This window comes from Diorhabda carinulata, chromosome 2 (assembly GCF_026250575.1).
Source record: "Diorhabda carinulata isolate Delta chromosome 2, icDioCari1.1, whole genome shotgun sequence".
NCBI classification, from domain to species: domain Eukaryota; kingdom Metazoa; phylum Arthropoda; class Insecta; order Coleoptera; family Chrysomelidae; genus Diorhabda; species Diorhabda carinulata.
The window spans coordinates 20,039,362-20,056,018 of NC_079461.1; the positions used below are offsets into that span (position 1 = coordinate 20,039,362).

The 16,657-nt window shown below is 29.9% G+C and overlaps 2 protein-coding genes across 7 annotated transcripts; both read left to right on the forward strand.

Annotated features, from left to right (window-relative positions):
* Positions 1-915: 915 nt before the first annotated feature.
* Positions 916-7,123, forward strand: LOC130890935 (lysophosphatidylserine lipase ABHD12-like). Its single transcript, XM_057795376.1, has 7 exons — positions 916-1,189; positions 1,247-1,350; positions 1,408-1,710; positions 1,760-2,010; positions 4,089-4,250; positions 6,736-6,851; positions 6,908-7,123. The coding sequence occupies exons 1-7, from the start codon at positions 1,050-1,052 to the stop codon at positions 6,942-6,944; spliced, it is 1,113 nt and encodes a 370-aa protein (XP_057651359.1). The 5' UTR covers positions 916-1,049; the 3' UTR covers positions 6,945-7,123.
* Positions 7,124-8,062: 939 nt separating this feature from the next.
* LOC130890936 (lysophosphatidylserine lipase ABHD12-like) lies at positions 8,063-14,996 on the forward strand. Of its 6 annotated transcripts, none has more exons than XM_057795379.1 (9): positions 8,063-8,222; positions 11,824-11,962; positions 12,019-12,077; positions 12,732-12,832; positions 12,891-13,208; positions 13,628-13,875; positions 14,014-14,175; positions 14,296-14,423; positions 14,839-14,996. In XM_057795379.1, exons 2-9 carry the CDS (start codon positions 11,960-11,962, stop codon positions 14,879-14,881), a joined length of 1,062 nt encoding a protein of 353 aa, XP_057651362.1. In that variant the 5' UTR covers positions 8,063-8,222; positions 11,824-11,959; the 3' UTR covers positions 14,882-14,996. The 6 variants fall into 6 exon arrangements, with proteins under 6 accessions (XP_057651362.1, XP_057651360.1, XP_057651361.1 ...); XM_057795377.1 differs by lacking the exon at positions 8,063-8,222 and adding an exon at positions 9,167-9,590; XM_057795378.1 differs by lacking the exon at positions 8,063-8,222 and adding an exon at positions 9,168-9,318.
* The last annotated feature ends 1,661 nt before the right edge of the window (positions 14,997-16,657 follow it).

The following is a 16,657-nucleotide window of genomic DNA, read 5'->3' on the forward strand; positions in this document are numbered from 1 at the left end:
ATTGTTCGGAAACTGTTCGAAGTTATCAGATCAGAATCATAGGATAGTAATAATCATAGGGATAGTATTTCTTAAAGTTACCCTTCATACAAATTTCTTAATTTTGATGAAGAAGAGCCGTTAGTTTTTTATTCAAAAGTTTTATATACACAAAGAGAGTTCTCCTTAATTCTACCTTCCATAATAAGTGGGTAAATGCGATCAGATGTTACTTATGGTTACTTCGTAGGTTTATGTTTTTTTGAACTTTAATAATTTGTATATGATCATTTCTCATCAGCAGCGTAATTAATAGATTACTGAGGCTTGCGTTTTTCATACTTTTTGGTATTTCATCTTAAAAATAGCTCATTGGTATCAAATTTTAGTGTAAAATCCACGTGAGTAAGTCGTTGATAACTGGTCAATTATACAACTGAATAAATATCATGAAGAACTCAATGCACGAAAAAAGAAATAAAAATCAAAGATGTTGGAAACTATTACCGGCCAATATGAGAATTTTCTCATATTTCTCAGTTTTTCTCTAGTTGACCAAACTACAATACTTTAGTCATAAAATTTAAGCGATGTGGCCGGTTATATCCTTAACATAAAATCTGTAATGAAAAATTAAATTGGAATTGTTTTCTTCAAAATCAAACCTAATAGGAACATTAATTGTTCATAGATAAATATTGAAATGACTTGTAGAAGTTTACTGCAAAAATCATTTAAAAATTGGGATATTTTACATCTGATTTTTATTGATTGTCAAACTAACCTAAATTGTCTAGGTTAAATTATGTTTCATCGTTTTCTTGTGCTTTAAAATCGTTTTCCTATTACATTTTTGTAATAAAAAATCAAATTAATATCAACTTTTTTGTGTATTAAAATCAACTCTAGTAAAGCTGGCAACAATGCCATATTTATGACATCTATAATTTAGACTTATGAATGAGTCAATGGCAGTTGTGTTGTTTCATTTGTTGGACAACAAACACAACGAATTGTGAGTTCGATGTAGTGTTGATGTATGGATGTTTGTTTATTAATTTTTCGATAAAATGAGTCGACACAGACAATTTCGCGAATACTGTTTAGTAAATGACTGCGAAACCGAAGCAGAGGATAATGACGTTTTGTTTCCTGATTTAGAAAAACAGAAATGCAATATTCAAAAATGCATCTGCGTTATTTTTTTAACGTAATATAAACTTCATAATTAAATTGTCATGAATATTGTATTGTTTTTCATTTTCAGTTTGGTTGGATTGGGGTTGGTCGTATTTTTGTTGGTTTTTATTTTATTTCCTTTGATTTTTATGAGTTCTAAAACTCTACAAACCGATCTAGTTTTTACACACTGTAAGTACTGAACAATATTTTTTATTACGCCCTGTCACATTATCAAATTCTTTACAGTTAATCTACCTAAAGATCCAAAATATTTTCAAACGAGACATTTTCCTGCATACAAAAACAGATACGTAACTTTTAATTACACTAAAGACAACGAGAATCAAACTTTGGGAATGTGGCAGATTCTTCCTGTTAATCTTGCATACGATGAGTTATATGGATCTGTAGATTTTGACGAAGCTCTTTTGAACAGTAATTACAATGTTTTAATTTATTTTCACGGTACTGGAGAAGCGAGATCTTATAATGAAGGCAAATATGGACTACTGAGTTATTTTTTTCACATAATAACTTTCGATTACAGAAGTAAGTTTGTTAAAACATGAAATATTATTTTATATTAATAAAAATATAGGTTATGCTGATTCATCAAAAGGAGAACTTACAGAAGATAAAGTGATTGATGATTGTATTGAATTGTACAAGTGGGTGAAAAATAGAACTCATTCGGATATTTACGTTTGGGGTCATTCGCTTGGAGCTGCTCTAGCAACTAGAACTGTCGCTAGCTTAGAGAACTTGTATGGTGTTAAAACAAAAGGTCTGGTTATAGAATCTGGATTTACTACTCTCCATGACGAGTTATATGTTCATCCTTATGTAAAAGTGAGTTTTTGCAATTATTTTTTGTTGTATCACTTAGTATATATTGTTAATTCCTTATTTATGTATTGTCTTCTTAGAGGTAAAAATCGTAAAAAGTGCAATTTTTTCCAAATTCGAAAAAAAAATTATTGTGTTTTGATACTATCATTTCCTGTTCTGATCGTTTATGAACCGTTTCCGGTTTCTCATTTGATTCATGTCAAAAATAAATCCATATATCAAATGGTTTCCGAAATTTTTTGTACAAACATGTCAATTTTTTTCAAAATTTCTGGATTTTTTCAAGTTAAAACTACACCTTTATAGCGAGAGTATGCGAAAAACCACAAAATATCATGTATTTTTGTCCAAAAAATCCAAAAATGATAGTTTCCTGATCAAATGTATAGTTTTCCAGAAATCCAAATTTCATAAATATTCCGCCTATAATAGTCATTTTGAATATTAATTAAGTTTAAAACTCTAAGAAGATAAAACTTATCAGGTGTAATCTATAGATATTACACAGTTTGTTTACGTTAATTAAAAAATTAAATTGAGACCTACCTAAGCATATTTGTATTATCAAAGTTCTGATATTATTCATCCGTAAATTAATTAAATATATATTTTCTTGGAGATAACAACTTTTACCTCTTATTTATTTACAATTTTATAGTTGTACATGATAAAAATTTTAAATTGAAAATTAGTTTGAGGAAAAAATTTTAACTTATTAATACAATTTGGATAATGGATACCATCCATCCTCGAGATAAGAAGCCACCCGAAGTTGCAGTTGTATATTTGAACTTGTTAAAACCTGCGCCATATTGTAAAAATGAATCAGTAGCCTAACGATTTTATATTTTGTAGGTTGATAATGCAAAATATGAAATTATTTATTTATCACGATATTTACGTAGTATAATAGTATAAATTTGAATTCCATAGGTTTGTTCTTGGTAGCTGCACAGGCAGAACAAGTTCAACAAGTGTAGCGTTCTTTAAAGCAAAACCAGCGCTAGTGTCGCTGTTCTTAGTAGCAGTGCAAGAGAACTAGTTCACTCAGTTCACTGTACTGCTTGCATTGGGTCTAGATTCAGTTCAGCCAGTGCAATAAGTCTAATTTGGAAACAGTGGCATTACATCAAATATCAAAAAGTACTAAATCTTTTTCTTTATTGTTAATACTACAAGGCCTGAATCACATAAAATAACCTCAAATACAACACTTAACAAATGTTCCATTACTCTCTGTACTACTGTGCACTATATCATTTTTTGTATCCCATCGAACTAATTCTATACACTTCTGCACTGGTCCAGTTCAGTACAATTTCCAAGAACAAACCTCATTTCGGATTCCATAAAAGTTGTTAATTTGCTATCACAACTCCAAAACACAATCTCAAAAATAATTAAATGGGTTAATTTATAAATTTTCGTTCTAGACCAGTGGCATAACGCTTCTATTACTAAGATAGAATTTGGATTCTGTGATTGTCAATGTTCAAACTTCGAACGACTTTTCTCGTGAAACGAAAATATTTTTAAAGCAAATACCATTGTACGTCATAGTTTATTTATATACCACATTACCGTGTTGTCTGATTGTTCGAATAGACGAGGAATAATGGAAACTTTGAAATTGTAAGGTTATGTCATTTGTTTATCTTATGAGAGATGGTTTAAATTGTATAGAACTAATAAAAAATAATGATGTGTAATGGAATTTGAGTTGTTAATACCGAGGGTTTTAACAATTACTATAAATATAAAATATATCAAATTTTTGTGGCAAATTGTTATTTTGAAATAACAAAAACTGAAGGCGCAACTTTGGTTAGTCGTTTTCAAACTACATTATGAAATATTTCAGTAGTTCAGTAAAACATAAAGCATTTATGTATGAATTGAATGTAATATATTGAGGATAGGAGAAATATTGAAATAATTTTTTCTTTTGTACTATTGTGTATTGTAAATTTCCTCAAACACTAATCAAATTGAAAAAAAAGTTCATATCTTTCGTGGTAACCAAATATAATTAAAAAGCCGTCAAAATTAGTTTTAGATTTAAAAAAAAAACGTTTCAGATATTCACCTGGCTTCCATGGTTTAATCAAGTCATCGTTAATCCTTTATACAACAATGGTTTTATTTTTGATACAGTAAGTCACCTGTTAACAATAACAAGCCCTGTAATGGTGTTACACGCAGAGGATGATAATGAAATCCCCTGCAGTTTTGGACGTAAGGTAAAATAAAAAGATTCTATTATATAAACATATTTTATTACGACATATACATATAGATACAATAAAATAGGTACATTGGGATTTTCTCATGCTTTTTTACTTGATCTAAAAATTAAATAAAAGATATTAATTACGAGGGTTATCTGAAAAGTACCCGAATATGAAATCAAAAAACAGTTTGAGCAACAATAAACAACCAGGACTCTATCCAAATAGACAGAGTTTCTTTTGATGACATGAAATGTGAAGTTAAATCTGTGTGTGGAATGCAACACAAAACAATCTGAAAGAATTTGAATAATCATTGAATCTTCAACCACAACCAACATCAAACAGACCACACCAAGTGATAATATTGCGATTAAGACCATAAAAATCTTATAACACGAACCGAGTTATCAAGATGTGAAGCCTGTGATGTAGATCTGATAACTTTGGTGGAAAAGCCCGGCTATCATCGTGTTCAAGTCGAAAACTTCTCAGGGGGTGTGTGTGTTATCTAATTACAAATCAAAATTTATTTATATTGGTTTTATGGGGTATAGACATTCAAATTCATAGGACTTTGAAGAGTTATATTATCAGTAAGATAATAAAACTAAGCTATACTTCCTACTATTTGTCTGGTTTAGGATAATAATTACACATTAGTTTAGCGTTTTTGAGGTCTTAGATTCCATTTAGGCCCCAAATATCGATTAGTGCTTCCTGTTTGACCAAAAATTTGGTTAGTCTACTTCTGGTTGACTTTTTGAATGAAAAGTTTTATTTTGGACGGGCCTGTTTCCAGTAGATGAGGATTGGCTAGAGGGAGTCAGTCAAAAATAATTGCTGTTCACATTTTTAGTCATATTTTATTTACATTCGAATTGGGAACTGTATGTAGATGTTGTTCCGAGGTAAGGATCCCTTTTTAGTTTAGGTTATCTTATTTGGCTAAGTCGAAAAAAGGATTTTTTTCTATGAAATATGGTGATTTTTTATAATAAAGATGAACTGCGGTTTCGTATAATTCATAAATCCAGTTAATAATCAAACTAAATAGGAAATTAATCAATCCAGTCAAAAGTAATAATTTCCAACATCTGGGATCTCGATAAATGAATTCTGCGACTTAGAAAATGACAATTCAACGTGTTCTTATTATGATTTTATGTGTATTGATGTTGTTCCGAGGAACGGATCTCTTTTTAGGTTAGGTTAGGTCTCATTTGGTTGGTAAGCCGAAAACAGATGTTTTTCTATGAAATGTGATGTTTTTTTATAACAAAGATGAACTGCCGTTTCGTGTAATGCATAAATTCAGTTAAAAAACAAACTAAATAGGAAATTAACTAATTTCCGACATTTGGGATCTCGATAAATGGATTCTGCGACATCGAAAACGACAATTTAACGTATTTTTATTAGGATTTTAAACATTTCAATTCCATACAAATTATAATTAATGTAGATAATTAAATTGAGAATATTTGTAACGTTAGACGAATGTTATCGGATTTTATCGCGTCTAAGGAAAAGTAGAAAACGCAAATTTCCGTTTCTTTTGATAACGACTTATAATTAAATAATGACTTTTTATACGGGTTGAAATAAAAATATATGTAACATTTATAAGAATATTTCTTGTTAAAATGCCACTTTCGTAACAAAATAATAAAATTGTTCGCGCATGGAGCACTTCGAAGCAAATGGTCGCTTGTTTTGTCGGAATAGCTGGACATGTCGTCACCGTTCCATTCGAGCTATGTAGAACGGTCAATTCTGAATGGTACAACAGCATTTGGTTGCCAAAAGTTTTCACGGAAACTAACCGCAGAAGGCGAATCATTCTCCACCACGACAATGCGAGCTCTCACACATCAGCTCAAAAAAAACGTTTTTGAACAGTCAAAACATCGATTTGATGAGTCATCCGCTGTATAGTCCTTGTATGGAATCGAATCATTTCTTTTTATTTCCGCAGATCAGAAATAAATTGCGAGGTCAACGTTTCTCTTTACATGAAGAAGCGGTTGATGTGTTTTGAAGGTACCTCAATCGGAATGGAAAAAATTCTTCGACAATTGGTTCAAACACATGTAAAAGTGTATTGATATTCATGGAGGACATTTTGAAAAACAGTAAAGTCATATCCAATTATGAATATTTGTAGCAACCCTCGAAGTTTAAGTTTCATTACTTCACTCTATGATCGATAATCTTTTTCAATTGGTATGATTTCGCCCAAATTTTGACTTTTCCCAACAAATACAAAGATAATCTAACCTAGAAATTGTATTGACGCACCAAACCTAACCTAACCAAAAATGTTGCATGGGACCTTCCATACAAGTTGCCACATGTCGCACGATTCTTGTTACAATGAGCGACACTTGTCGCATAGTGTAAAAAAGTCTTTATAGTTATTTGAAGGGGATAATATTACTGTCGAATCAATTTCTATCAAGTGAAAATCAAAACAAAGTCTTTTCATGTCATCTAGTTGGTGTATGTAGCAGAGACGAGGAATATTACAACCATATACCACGAATTTGATCGTAAATATGGATACAAACACAATTATCTTTACAAAGATCCTTTTATGAAATTGTATATCATGTAAGTGCGATTGTTTACCTTATTTTCTGGTATGAATCGTTGGATTGAAATTTCAGGAACTTTATCGATGAAGCAAGCAACAGAATCTTATGAACATTCAAAGAAAGAAAAAATGAAAAGATAATTAGCTCCTATCAAAGATGTAAAAAGGCTGTGATCTTATAAACTCCACGCATATTCTGTAATCATGACTTAGTGGTGATGCGTTCTGTATAATTTCATTTTAACATCGATATATCAGTTGAGAATACGTAATATATTTTCATGTCACATTTTTTGTTTTTTATTTAACCTCTTCCAAACACCCAACATTTTTCATGAAAAAATCCTCTTCAAATTAACCAAAATACAATCTAGAATACTTACATAGAGGACGAAATATTTGGGGTTCCAATTGAAAAAAAAAATGTAGTTAGAGCCACCCTGAACATCGAAATTAAAATTTGAATACAGAAATAGATTCCTTGTTAAAAAATACATTTAAAGGCCGATTCATAAACTTGACTTGCCGTTCGCGGGTGACGTTTTTCGTTCGTATCAAATTCTACATCCTATTCATAAACTTAACGTTGTTATTAACCTAAACATTTCGTTGTTCTTTTTAAAGTGTGTACTGCTTTTTGTTTTCATGATATTTTTGTGTTTTCGTGTTTAATCTGGTTTATGAACGATATTATGGAAAATAACGAAAAGAAAACAAACAAAGCCAAAAGACCACCATAAACAAACAATCAGAAATAGAAATAAACCCAATGTCATGCTGTAACGTCATACGTCAAAATCACGTAACAAACGTAAACTGATGTGTTTGCACTTCTCTATTGCTACGGACGGCCAACGGAAAAAAATAAAATTCTTTTATGTTCAAAGTCACCAACGGCAGGCCGCATTTCAATCTTTAATTTTGTAACAGAAAACGAAAAGTCAAGTTTATAAATCGGCCTTTAATAACATCATGTATAAAAAGTCATGTTCGATATACGACCATAGATAAACTTCAAATACGGAGCGACATTTTAACGATGGTACATTTCCATTGCACTTCGCGGGAAAATGATTTTTGAAATTTTTTTCCTACGGCCAGGAAACTACAATATCCAGTGTGCAACGTGCATCAAAGTTTGGTTGCGCACTCGTATAAGCTTATTCTCCTCACCACATCTTTGGTATAAAATTGCGGAAACGAATTCCATCACTCCTGTCAACTAGACATTTGTTCCAGTATACGATTATGTCAAATTTGAATTTGTATAAATAATATTCCAAGAAAAAATTGTTAATAAGTAACTTATTGGATGGTATATAGATACAGCAGCACTATGGTGTCAATTTTTATTAATTAATTCAATGGTCTTTTGTAATTTAAGTCTGGTACGTATTAAATCGTTTTACAGCATAATATTCTAAAATAATACACAGTACTTTTGTATATATTAGTTAAAACCGGGTTCATAAAGAAATAAAAATAATATAATGAAAAATCACCGATTTATATCTTTTTATTGTTTTCTAATAACTCATTTCGCGTATAGTCATGGCGTTATTACAATAACAGATGTTTTTAGAGGTTAGGTGATATTTTTTTGTAGCTAGATGCCAAAAACATACATTCGCATGCGTCAAACTTCGTCTCTATATATCTAATTATGCTATTTTTTTTTTCACTTTATAATGTCTTATATTTTTATTTTTTCTGAACGAACCCACAGTAAGGGTTCAAATATTTTCCCTCAAATAACTATAGTTATCACGCATGGTAATAAGCAACGTACATTTATGTAACGTATATTGTGTTGCCTCACTGTTTGTAGTCTTTTAATTCAATACACAAGAGTGTTGACGTCACACACCGCCATTGTTAGGACACGTCAGGGATCACTTTCCCACCCAAGTTTTCAATACGTTGACCATCGTATATGTGTTGAGTGATTTCTTATTTTTCCGTATTTTCTTTGATAAATTTTCCAAAAATATACCTTCTGGTACAAAAGACTAAACTAATTAAACGGTTTTAAAGAGCACACATTACTTCTCAAATTTTGTTTATATACTATAACATATGACTGCCTTGACGTCACGCTCCGGTTGAGTAATGTTTATGAACTGAATCGTTGCCACGTTGATTGTAAAAACGATGAATTTTTTAATTCTTTATTAAAAGACGTACTTATCAAAATTTTTGCTTTCGTTGGGTTCACAGTATGTTCGTTGAATATTTTTAAAATTCGAAAACATATAATTTCTTAATAAACTGAAACGTCGGATATAGCTCAAGTTAAGTATAAACTGTACCTATAATTATATACCCTTGACCTTGTAGTGTACAATTTAAGTTAAAACAAACGCGTGTAACAACGACCGGTATACTATGAAATTTATCTATATAATTATCAAAAATCGATGTAACTATTATCCTTAATAATGCAGTGGATATTTATAAAAGGAAATAATGTCTTTTATTTAAAAGGTTCGTTCATTTATTACATAACCTCTCTTCCATTCAGTCGAGTGAAATTTGAGATATTAAAAAGTTTATTTGAACACTTTCTTAGTCAGATACTGATTGTCCATTCTATTAACAACACTGAGAATAGAAACAGAGATTTGTTTTTCTACACATAGCACCAGTATCAGTATCGAACATTATCTAAAAACATTCATTTATATCAGTGGCAGAGTGATGTTTATTTTTTTCATTTTTTAAATAAAATTAGTAATCAGTTTGATGAATGAAAAATGGTACGTATATGTCACTTATTGATAAAATTTAAATGTGTAATGTTATTAAAATGTTATTGAAGTACAGTGAAGTGGAAAATTTTTAAATTATTGTATTTATTATTATAAAGCTATTTACATAGAAAATATCATGTAGTATATCAACTTAAATTTAGTGACTCGTTAACAAAATGCAAGGTATTGAATATAACACGTATCTATGTTACAATAAGCGATAAAAGAATTCAGGTGCACATATAGTACATATTAATATGTTGATAAAGAATGTAGTAGACGGGAAATGGAATAATATATCAAGGTTGATTAAAACGTCGCCCTGTATAGCCTTCCATCCGAAAACCGTTACACAAATAAACGTAACTATCCATAAACAGACTTCAGTTAAACACAAAACCAGTTAAACAATCAGTTGAAGTGCACCGCATGATTTAATCAAAAATTTTATTGACCAACTTTGTTGGACAACCGAAACGCCTGTATGTCAGGAATCCAAACAAACATTATTCATCTGTGAAATCGGTGCGTAGTAAGTTGGGGCCATTGTTAGTTGATTGCGTATCAATATGTTAGTTGGATTATGTGATTGCTTTTACTACTAAATTTTATTCAAGTGGGTTCCATTCATATAGTTATTATTAAGGGAAAGTGGTAATAAACAACGTCATTTACTGTGAAAAAAAAAACGTTTTACTGGCAGCTACTAGTTATTATCCATTCGTACACATAGGCGTGCGAAAGAGAAGTTAAAACATGATATGAGTATAAAACTTTTTTTTGAATAAAGAAACTAAAGTCTATTTATCAAAAAAAAAGTGAACTAAAACATATTCACGCATACTGTCTCCGTGTCGAACATATTTAAGAAAATTACGCAACAGATAAATATATCGCCCCTGCCACGCCGTTTTTTATTTGTAGTATATTATGGTGCCACTGATTTGAACTAATAATGATGCCTCACCGCGTTTCGCTCGGAGTGTTCACGTGCTGATCACGCTCTGATCATTGTTTTGGTTTACTATTTTTTTTATAAATAGACTTTCCCTGTATATTAGTATATGTACACCTAACATGTTGGGTTGGTTTAAAAAAGGAGTGGAGTTATGAATAAGTGATTCTACAGCTGTAATTGGTCAAATTGAAACGAGAAAGTAGCATAAATGGTATATAATTTCAAAATAAATTGCTTGAAATATCTCAGAAAGTTTGGAATGACACGTAGAACGAACCTAACCTAACCTCGTTTTAGGTGTCGTTTAATACTGTCAAGTTATTTCAAGCAATTTCTTTGCAAATTATATGCTGTTTATGTGATTTTTTCGTTTCAATACCTTTTTAATACAATTACAGTTACAGAATCATTATTTCATAATCCCGCCCCTCTTTATTTCGGTAATGAATGGTTGATTATTTCAAGTTCTAAACTCCACCCACTTCCGTCACCGGTATGATACGGAAGTCTTATCCATTTTTATATGACAGTAGTTTGAAAAAAAATTATTTACCCAAATTTGAAATATCAAAATATTTATTGTTATCAAGAAATCCAAAGTGCGTTACAAAGTTTTTTAATCATATTGTTTTCTTTATAATATTTTCGTACAGGTATTTTTACACATTACTAAAAAATGTCACCCTGTATTTATAAATTTATTCGAATAATTTTCACCATAAGTTACTTATCAATTGAATTTGAAGTAAAACTGTCAAATTGTCATTTTAATAATAATAATATAATATGTTATACAATGTATGAGATAGAGACTATGTTTACATATTATTTCTACCCTTGTATAAATCTTATACACCAGAAACTACGATATGTTATGAATAAATTAAAATAACTTGTACTTTATATAATCAAGTTCCATACTCCGCCATTGTATTAACTGTTAACAATTTTATGGTCATCTAGACAACCAGCGTTGCCAAACTTATCATAAGATTAAAAGTTTTCGGAATTTCTACGATGATTACGCTATGATTAAGTATAATTTCGAGTAATCTTGTTGAAACAAAATTTTTTTACCGGACAATTATGTACGATCATATTCATTGACTAGATAGATTATTATAATGAAAGTATTGTTTGTATATTTTTTGTTGTATTATTATCGAACGATAAAGTTTTTATTGTAACAATGGCAACTCTGTTTTGGTCAAAAGCGATAGTATTGAACTAGAGGGAAACAGAATACATAACTTCCTATATAGTTTCTAATTTTAATTTTAGGGTATGTAAGAATTTGAGAAACCGTGAAGATTTGAAAGAAGCAACACCAAAGAAATTACAACATTTAAAAACTTATTATTTATGTAATGAAAACATACAAGTAATTGGTACTTTAGCAGCAATTACAAGAAATAATATGGTAAGACAACATGTTTTATATATTTTTTCTTGGTGGTTATTGAAATTTTTTCTTAGGCGCGAGGAAGAGGTGGAGGTGGTTGCAAAAAATGTCTTTTAGGGACTTGTTTGTACATGTGAGTAAAATTTTTATTTCTAATATTTTAGTTATAATGACAAAAATAAGTACGTTTATATAAATGTATTAGTATTATTTAAATCATTAAAATAATAATATTGACAAAGAAAGTGGTGAAAACATCTAATAGGACTAATGTCAAAACGATCTTACACGACTATACACGATTCTATTTCCCTTTGGTCACTATTAATTAATCTATGAAAATCAAATTCTCGATTGATTGACGTTAGTCCTAATACGAGAGTTGCTACTTAAGTTTTGAGATACGATAAATAAAAACAAATATTTATAATTGAATATGACTTTATTGTTTTTCAAAATATTCTCCATTAACATTAATTCGCTTTTGCTTGCGAGATAGTACTTTATCACCAAAAGTCGAAACGAGTTGATCGGTACACTACTTTTGGTTTAATCCACGACGAAAATAATAGAAAATTATTGCACGAAAATGTATTTTTTTCACCAAGGTGAACGTTTCAAGTATTTGTAAATAATTCAAACAGCATTCGTTTTGAGTACATTCTCCATTAAAAATGTCAACGTCAGATTTGACAGAATCACATCAGTGTTGCCATATCTCAAAAGTTGAGTAGCAACCCTAGTAGATATACGTATTATCGGCTTAAAAAAATGTTTGAACTTCCAGTTTTGTGGTTCTACTATTATTATTTATAGTAGTATTCGTTATAGTCCCCGTAGTATTTAAATATAGTGTCGGAATTCAACGAAGTCTAATATTTCCCACATGTGAGTTGAATTAAATTTATTTTTGTGTACGTTTTGATTACGAATTAATGTTTTTTAGGGGTCATCACTCCTAAAAATTACTCAGACATTGATGATTTCAAAATAAAAGGAGTAAAAAACTTTTACGTAAATCTGTACGATAATTACACGACAGATGGCGCTGAAAATATAATTCTAGGCGTATGGCAAATATTACCAGACGAGTTATTGAGTGAATTAATCGATAATAGTGATTATAATTTTGACGGTATATTGAATAATGGAAATTATAGTATATTACTATATTTACATGGAAATGGACAGGACAGGACCGAATCTGTGGAAATCTATAATGTTCTAAGGAAATTTTTCCACATATTTGCTGTTGATTATAGAGGTAAGTTGATATTTTTCAGTGAAAAATTCAACTATTATAATAGTTGTGTAAAGATATTGAAAATCACACAAAAATTAAGGAAAAACGGCCTCATATGTCGAAGAAAAAAAAACCACTGTTTCATCAAAACAATGCCCCGATTCAGAAGTCGATGGTTAAATTGAACGAATTGCTTCCCCATCCATCGTATAGTCCAGATCTGGCCAACAGTGACTACTGATTATTCGCTGATCTCAAAAAAATCTGGCGCTAAGAAATTTAGTTCAATTGAAGAAGCAACTGCTGAAAGTGAAGCCTATTTTGAGGCAAAAGCGTTGGAATGATTTTACTGCCCTTGAAGGAGATAACATTGATGAATAAAATCGATTTTTAAAATGCACTGGTGTCTATTTATTCAAGGTTGTGTTGTAAAATTTTAGGTTATGCTGATTCAACTTCTGCCGAATTAACTGAAACGGCAATAGTAAGAGACATAGTAGAATTTTACAAATGGTTAAGTGTTCGTACGAATTCAAAAATATATGTTTGGGGACACTCATTAGGTACCGGAGTTGGTACTCAACTTATAGCAAATTTAAAAAAAGATAAAATTAGCAGCAAAGGACTCATCTTAGAATCACCGTTTACATCGGTTACAGATGTGATGATGATCCATCCTGTAATAAAGGTAATTTCAGTGTTAGTCAATTTTTTTTAAATTTATAACAATAACTTGAAAAAAAATGACAATATTTTTTGTTTGCAAAACCAGTTTATTGTGGTTAACGCCTGGAAAATTGTTGGTTTATTTTGATTTTTCTATTAGACCTTCTCGTTTCTCCCATGGTTTAGATCAACTTTAATAGAACCAATGATAGACAATGGTTTCAATTTCGATTCAGCAAAATATATCCTGGATGTAGATTGTCCTATAATGATAGTTCACGCAAAGGATGACACAATTATACCCCATACTTTCGCTAATGAGGTATGCTTTCAAAATAGAAACATTGTAGTTGAATATTACAATCATTTATCGAAATATTACGTATATATAAGCACTACGAGGGACAGTCAATGATTTCAAGATGATTATTAACATTTTTAGCTTTATAATATAGCGGTGAATAACAGAAATTGGACGTATCAAGGTAATGTCACTTATCATCTATTTGATGAGTTGAATTATGGTCACATGTACATCTTCAAAGCTCCAGAACTACCAACTTTTGTTAGGTAAGTGTAGGATCTCTTTTACCAACAGACATAATGTTTACAAAACCCAAAATATCAAAATTTGTTGAATTGTTAGGTTATTCTCTTTTCCCTTGTGATTTTATATATATACAACAAAGAAATTTTCGAAAAACTATGAAATTATCATTAGTTTTTAATTTAATCTTAATTTGTCGTCAGACTCGCGATTTATATGTGTTTAATTTAGTGTCTTGTTTTCTGGAATTATGACAGTCATAATTAATGGACAAAAGTACCAAAAATCACTAACAAATAATTTTCCTCAATTTCAATGTTTCGCTTCTGGTAGAAGTCTCCAAAAGTAATCTGCTCTTATTAACGAAATGTCCCAATGAAATGAAGTTAATATCGAAAAACTACCTACTGTTTTTGGTTTATTAATATTTTATTTCAGTGAATTCATCGAAGAATGTGATAAGTTTGAGAAGAATAAATGAGGATTAGAAATAGTGTACTGAAAATTTGCCACTATAGGATCAAAAATTGGATTAAATTTTTTATGTACTTATAATTTTACTACTTCGTAATAAAAACATTTGGCTGTTACTTCTACTTATCTTCTTTTATTCTTCATCCTTATTTACGGAAACAAATTTAATTGGTTGTATATTCCAATAAAGATCAGAATGGCGTACAACGTTTTTTCTTGTTTTGAACAAGGTCACCGTGTTTTTGAACAAATAGGCGCTATCTTGAGGCGTCAACCTCAACTATTTCTGTCACTTAATACAAGTGGAGAATTCAAATTTTAATCTTGGCACGATATTCAAGTGTCATTTATTGGTAATTCACATCAATACACTATAACTGAACAATTAATAAATTTTTACATTTTAGTTCACAAAGTTGACTATTTATAAAGTATATTTTCACAATAATAATAGGCGCTATCTAGAGGCGTCAACCTTAACTACAAATGTCGCACCTGTCACTAAACGCAAGTAAATTCAAATTTGATTAACGACACGAAATTTTCTACTCATATCACTACTCGAAAAATGGACTTAAAATGAGAATGAAAAATTATAAATAAGATTGTATGCAAAAGTTGAATAAAATATTGAGACCCTAAATCAGTAATGTTAATTTCCTGCATCCATCTTCTAAAACGTATCAATATAAGATAAGGGAATAAGTATTATATTAAAGGAAACGTGTAATATTATTTTTTAAACTCAACCAAACAAAAAAATATTCACTATAATAGATCTATCAAAAGATACATAAACGAAACATAATAAAAAGAATACACAAACATAATAATAAATCACAACTGGAACCATCAATGCACTACCAACATAAAATTATTTACTTTAGTCTCATTTTTGCCAGCTTGATTTCAATTTGTGCTATTAGACCCATCTAGAGTTCTGAACGGAAAAAAATAACGACCTTGAGACTTGCATTTAAATTTAATTTGTGTTATAAATACCATAAAACTTGGAAATTCAAATTAAGATTTTCTATTTTATGTTAAATACTATGAAATTGATTGCGTTTCAATAGTCATATGTTTAATTTAATAAAGTTTCTCTTTATTCAACTTATATACATATACATATAGATATTCTATTTTGGCTTTTTTGTTATTCAACAAATGCCACGACATTTTGAAACCAAACAAATCCTTTTGACATTTCTGTATAGTTTCTTGAAAATATAAAAAAATATATATAGAAAAAAGAGCCTTGGTTTATGTTGGTTAACAAGCATAGTTCTAAATAATCAATTCATTTATATTCACTACTGTTTAGGTTGTTCTCCGTCATATAAAAGTAAATCGATAAATCAATTGTCGTATCATGATTTTTAAATAATTTGTGGTATTATTGTACAACTCGAAATACTAGTTGCATATTTTTGCATCGATTTAATTTATTTTAATGTTTATGACCTGGATAGACTTCCCAATTTTAAAGAAAATTTGTTTTTAGAATATTCTATTATTGCAATCATATCACAAGTCTCAGTTCTAGTTACTAATTGAAATACGATCGGAAATTTTATGGGCTATAAGAGATACTGGTTGCATACCACCTAATCGCCAAAATACGTATTCACATCATTTTATCCAGATATGATGTGTATAATACTGGTTGCCTACCTATAAAAAACGATGTTTTTTTCAGAAAACATTTGTATAAGTACATAATAATTTGAAAAAGGAATGTTTTTATTTTTGGGAAAATGATTGTTTTATTGGAATATAATGA

Excerpts from the sequence above, each read along its gene's own strand:
- LOC130890935 (XM_057795376.1), top strand. The coding sequence starts at position 1,050 with ATGAGTCGACACAGACAATTTCGCGAATACTGTTTAGTAAATGACTGC. Across the intron at positions 1,351-1,407 it reads CGATCTAGTTTTTACACACT|TTAATCTACCTAAAGATCCA; the intron begins GTAAGTACTGAA and ends AATTCTTTACAG. Across the intron at positions 4,251-6,735 it reads CCTGCAGTTTTGGACGTAAG|TTGGTGTATGTAGCAGAGAC; the intron begins GTAAAATAAAAA and ends CATGTCATCTAG.
- LOC130890936 (XM_057795377.1), top strand. Across the intron at positions 12,833-12,890 it reads AAGTCTAATATTTCCCACAT|GGGTCATCACTCCTAAAAAT; the intron begins GTGAGTTGAATT and ends AATGTTTTTTAG. Across the intron at positions 14,424-14,838 it reads GAACTACCAACTTTTGTTAG|TGAATTCATCGAAGAATGTG; the intron begins GTAAGTGTAGGA and ends ATTTTATTTCAG.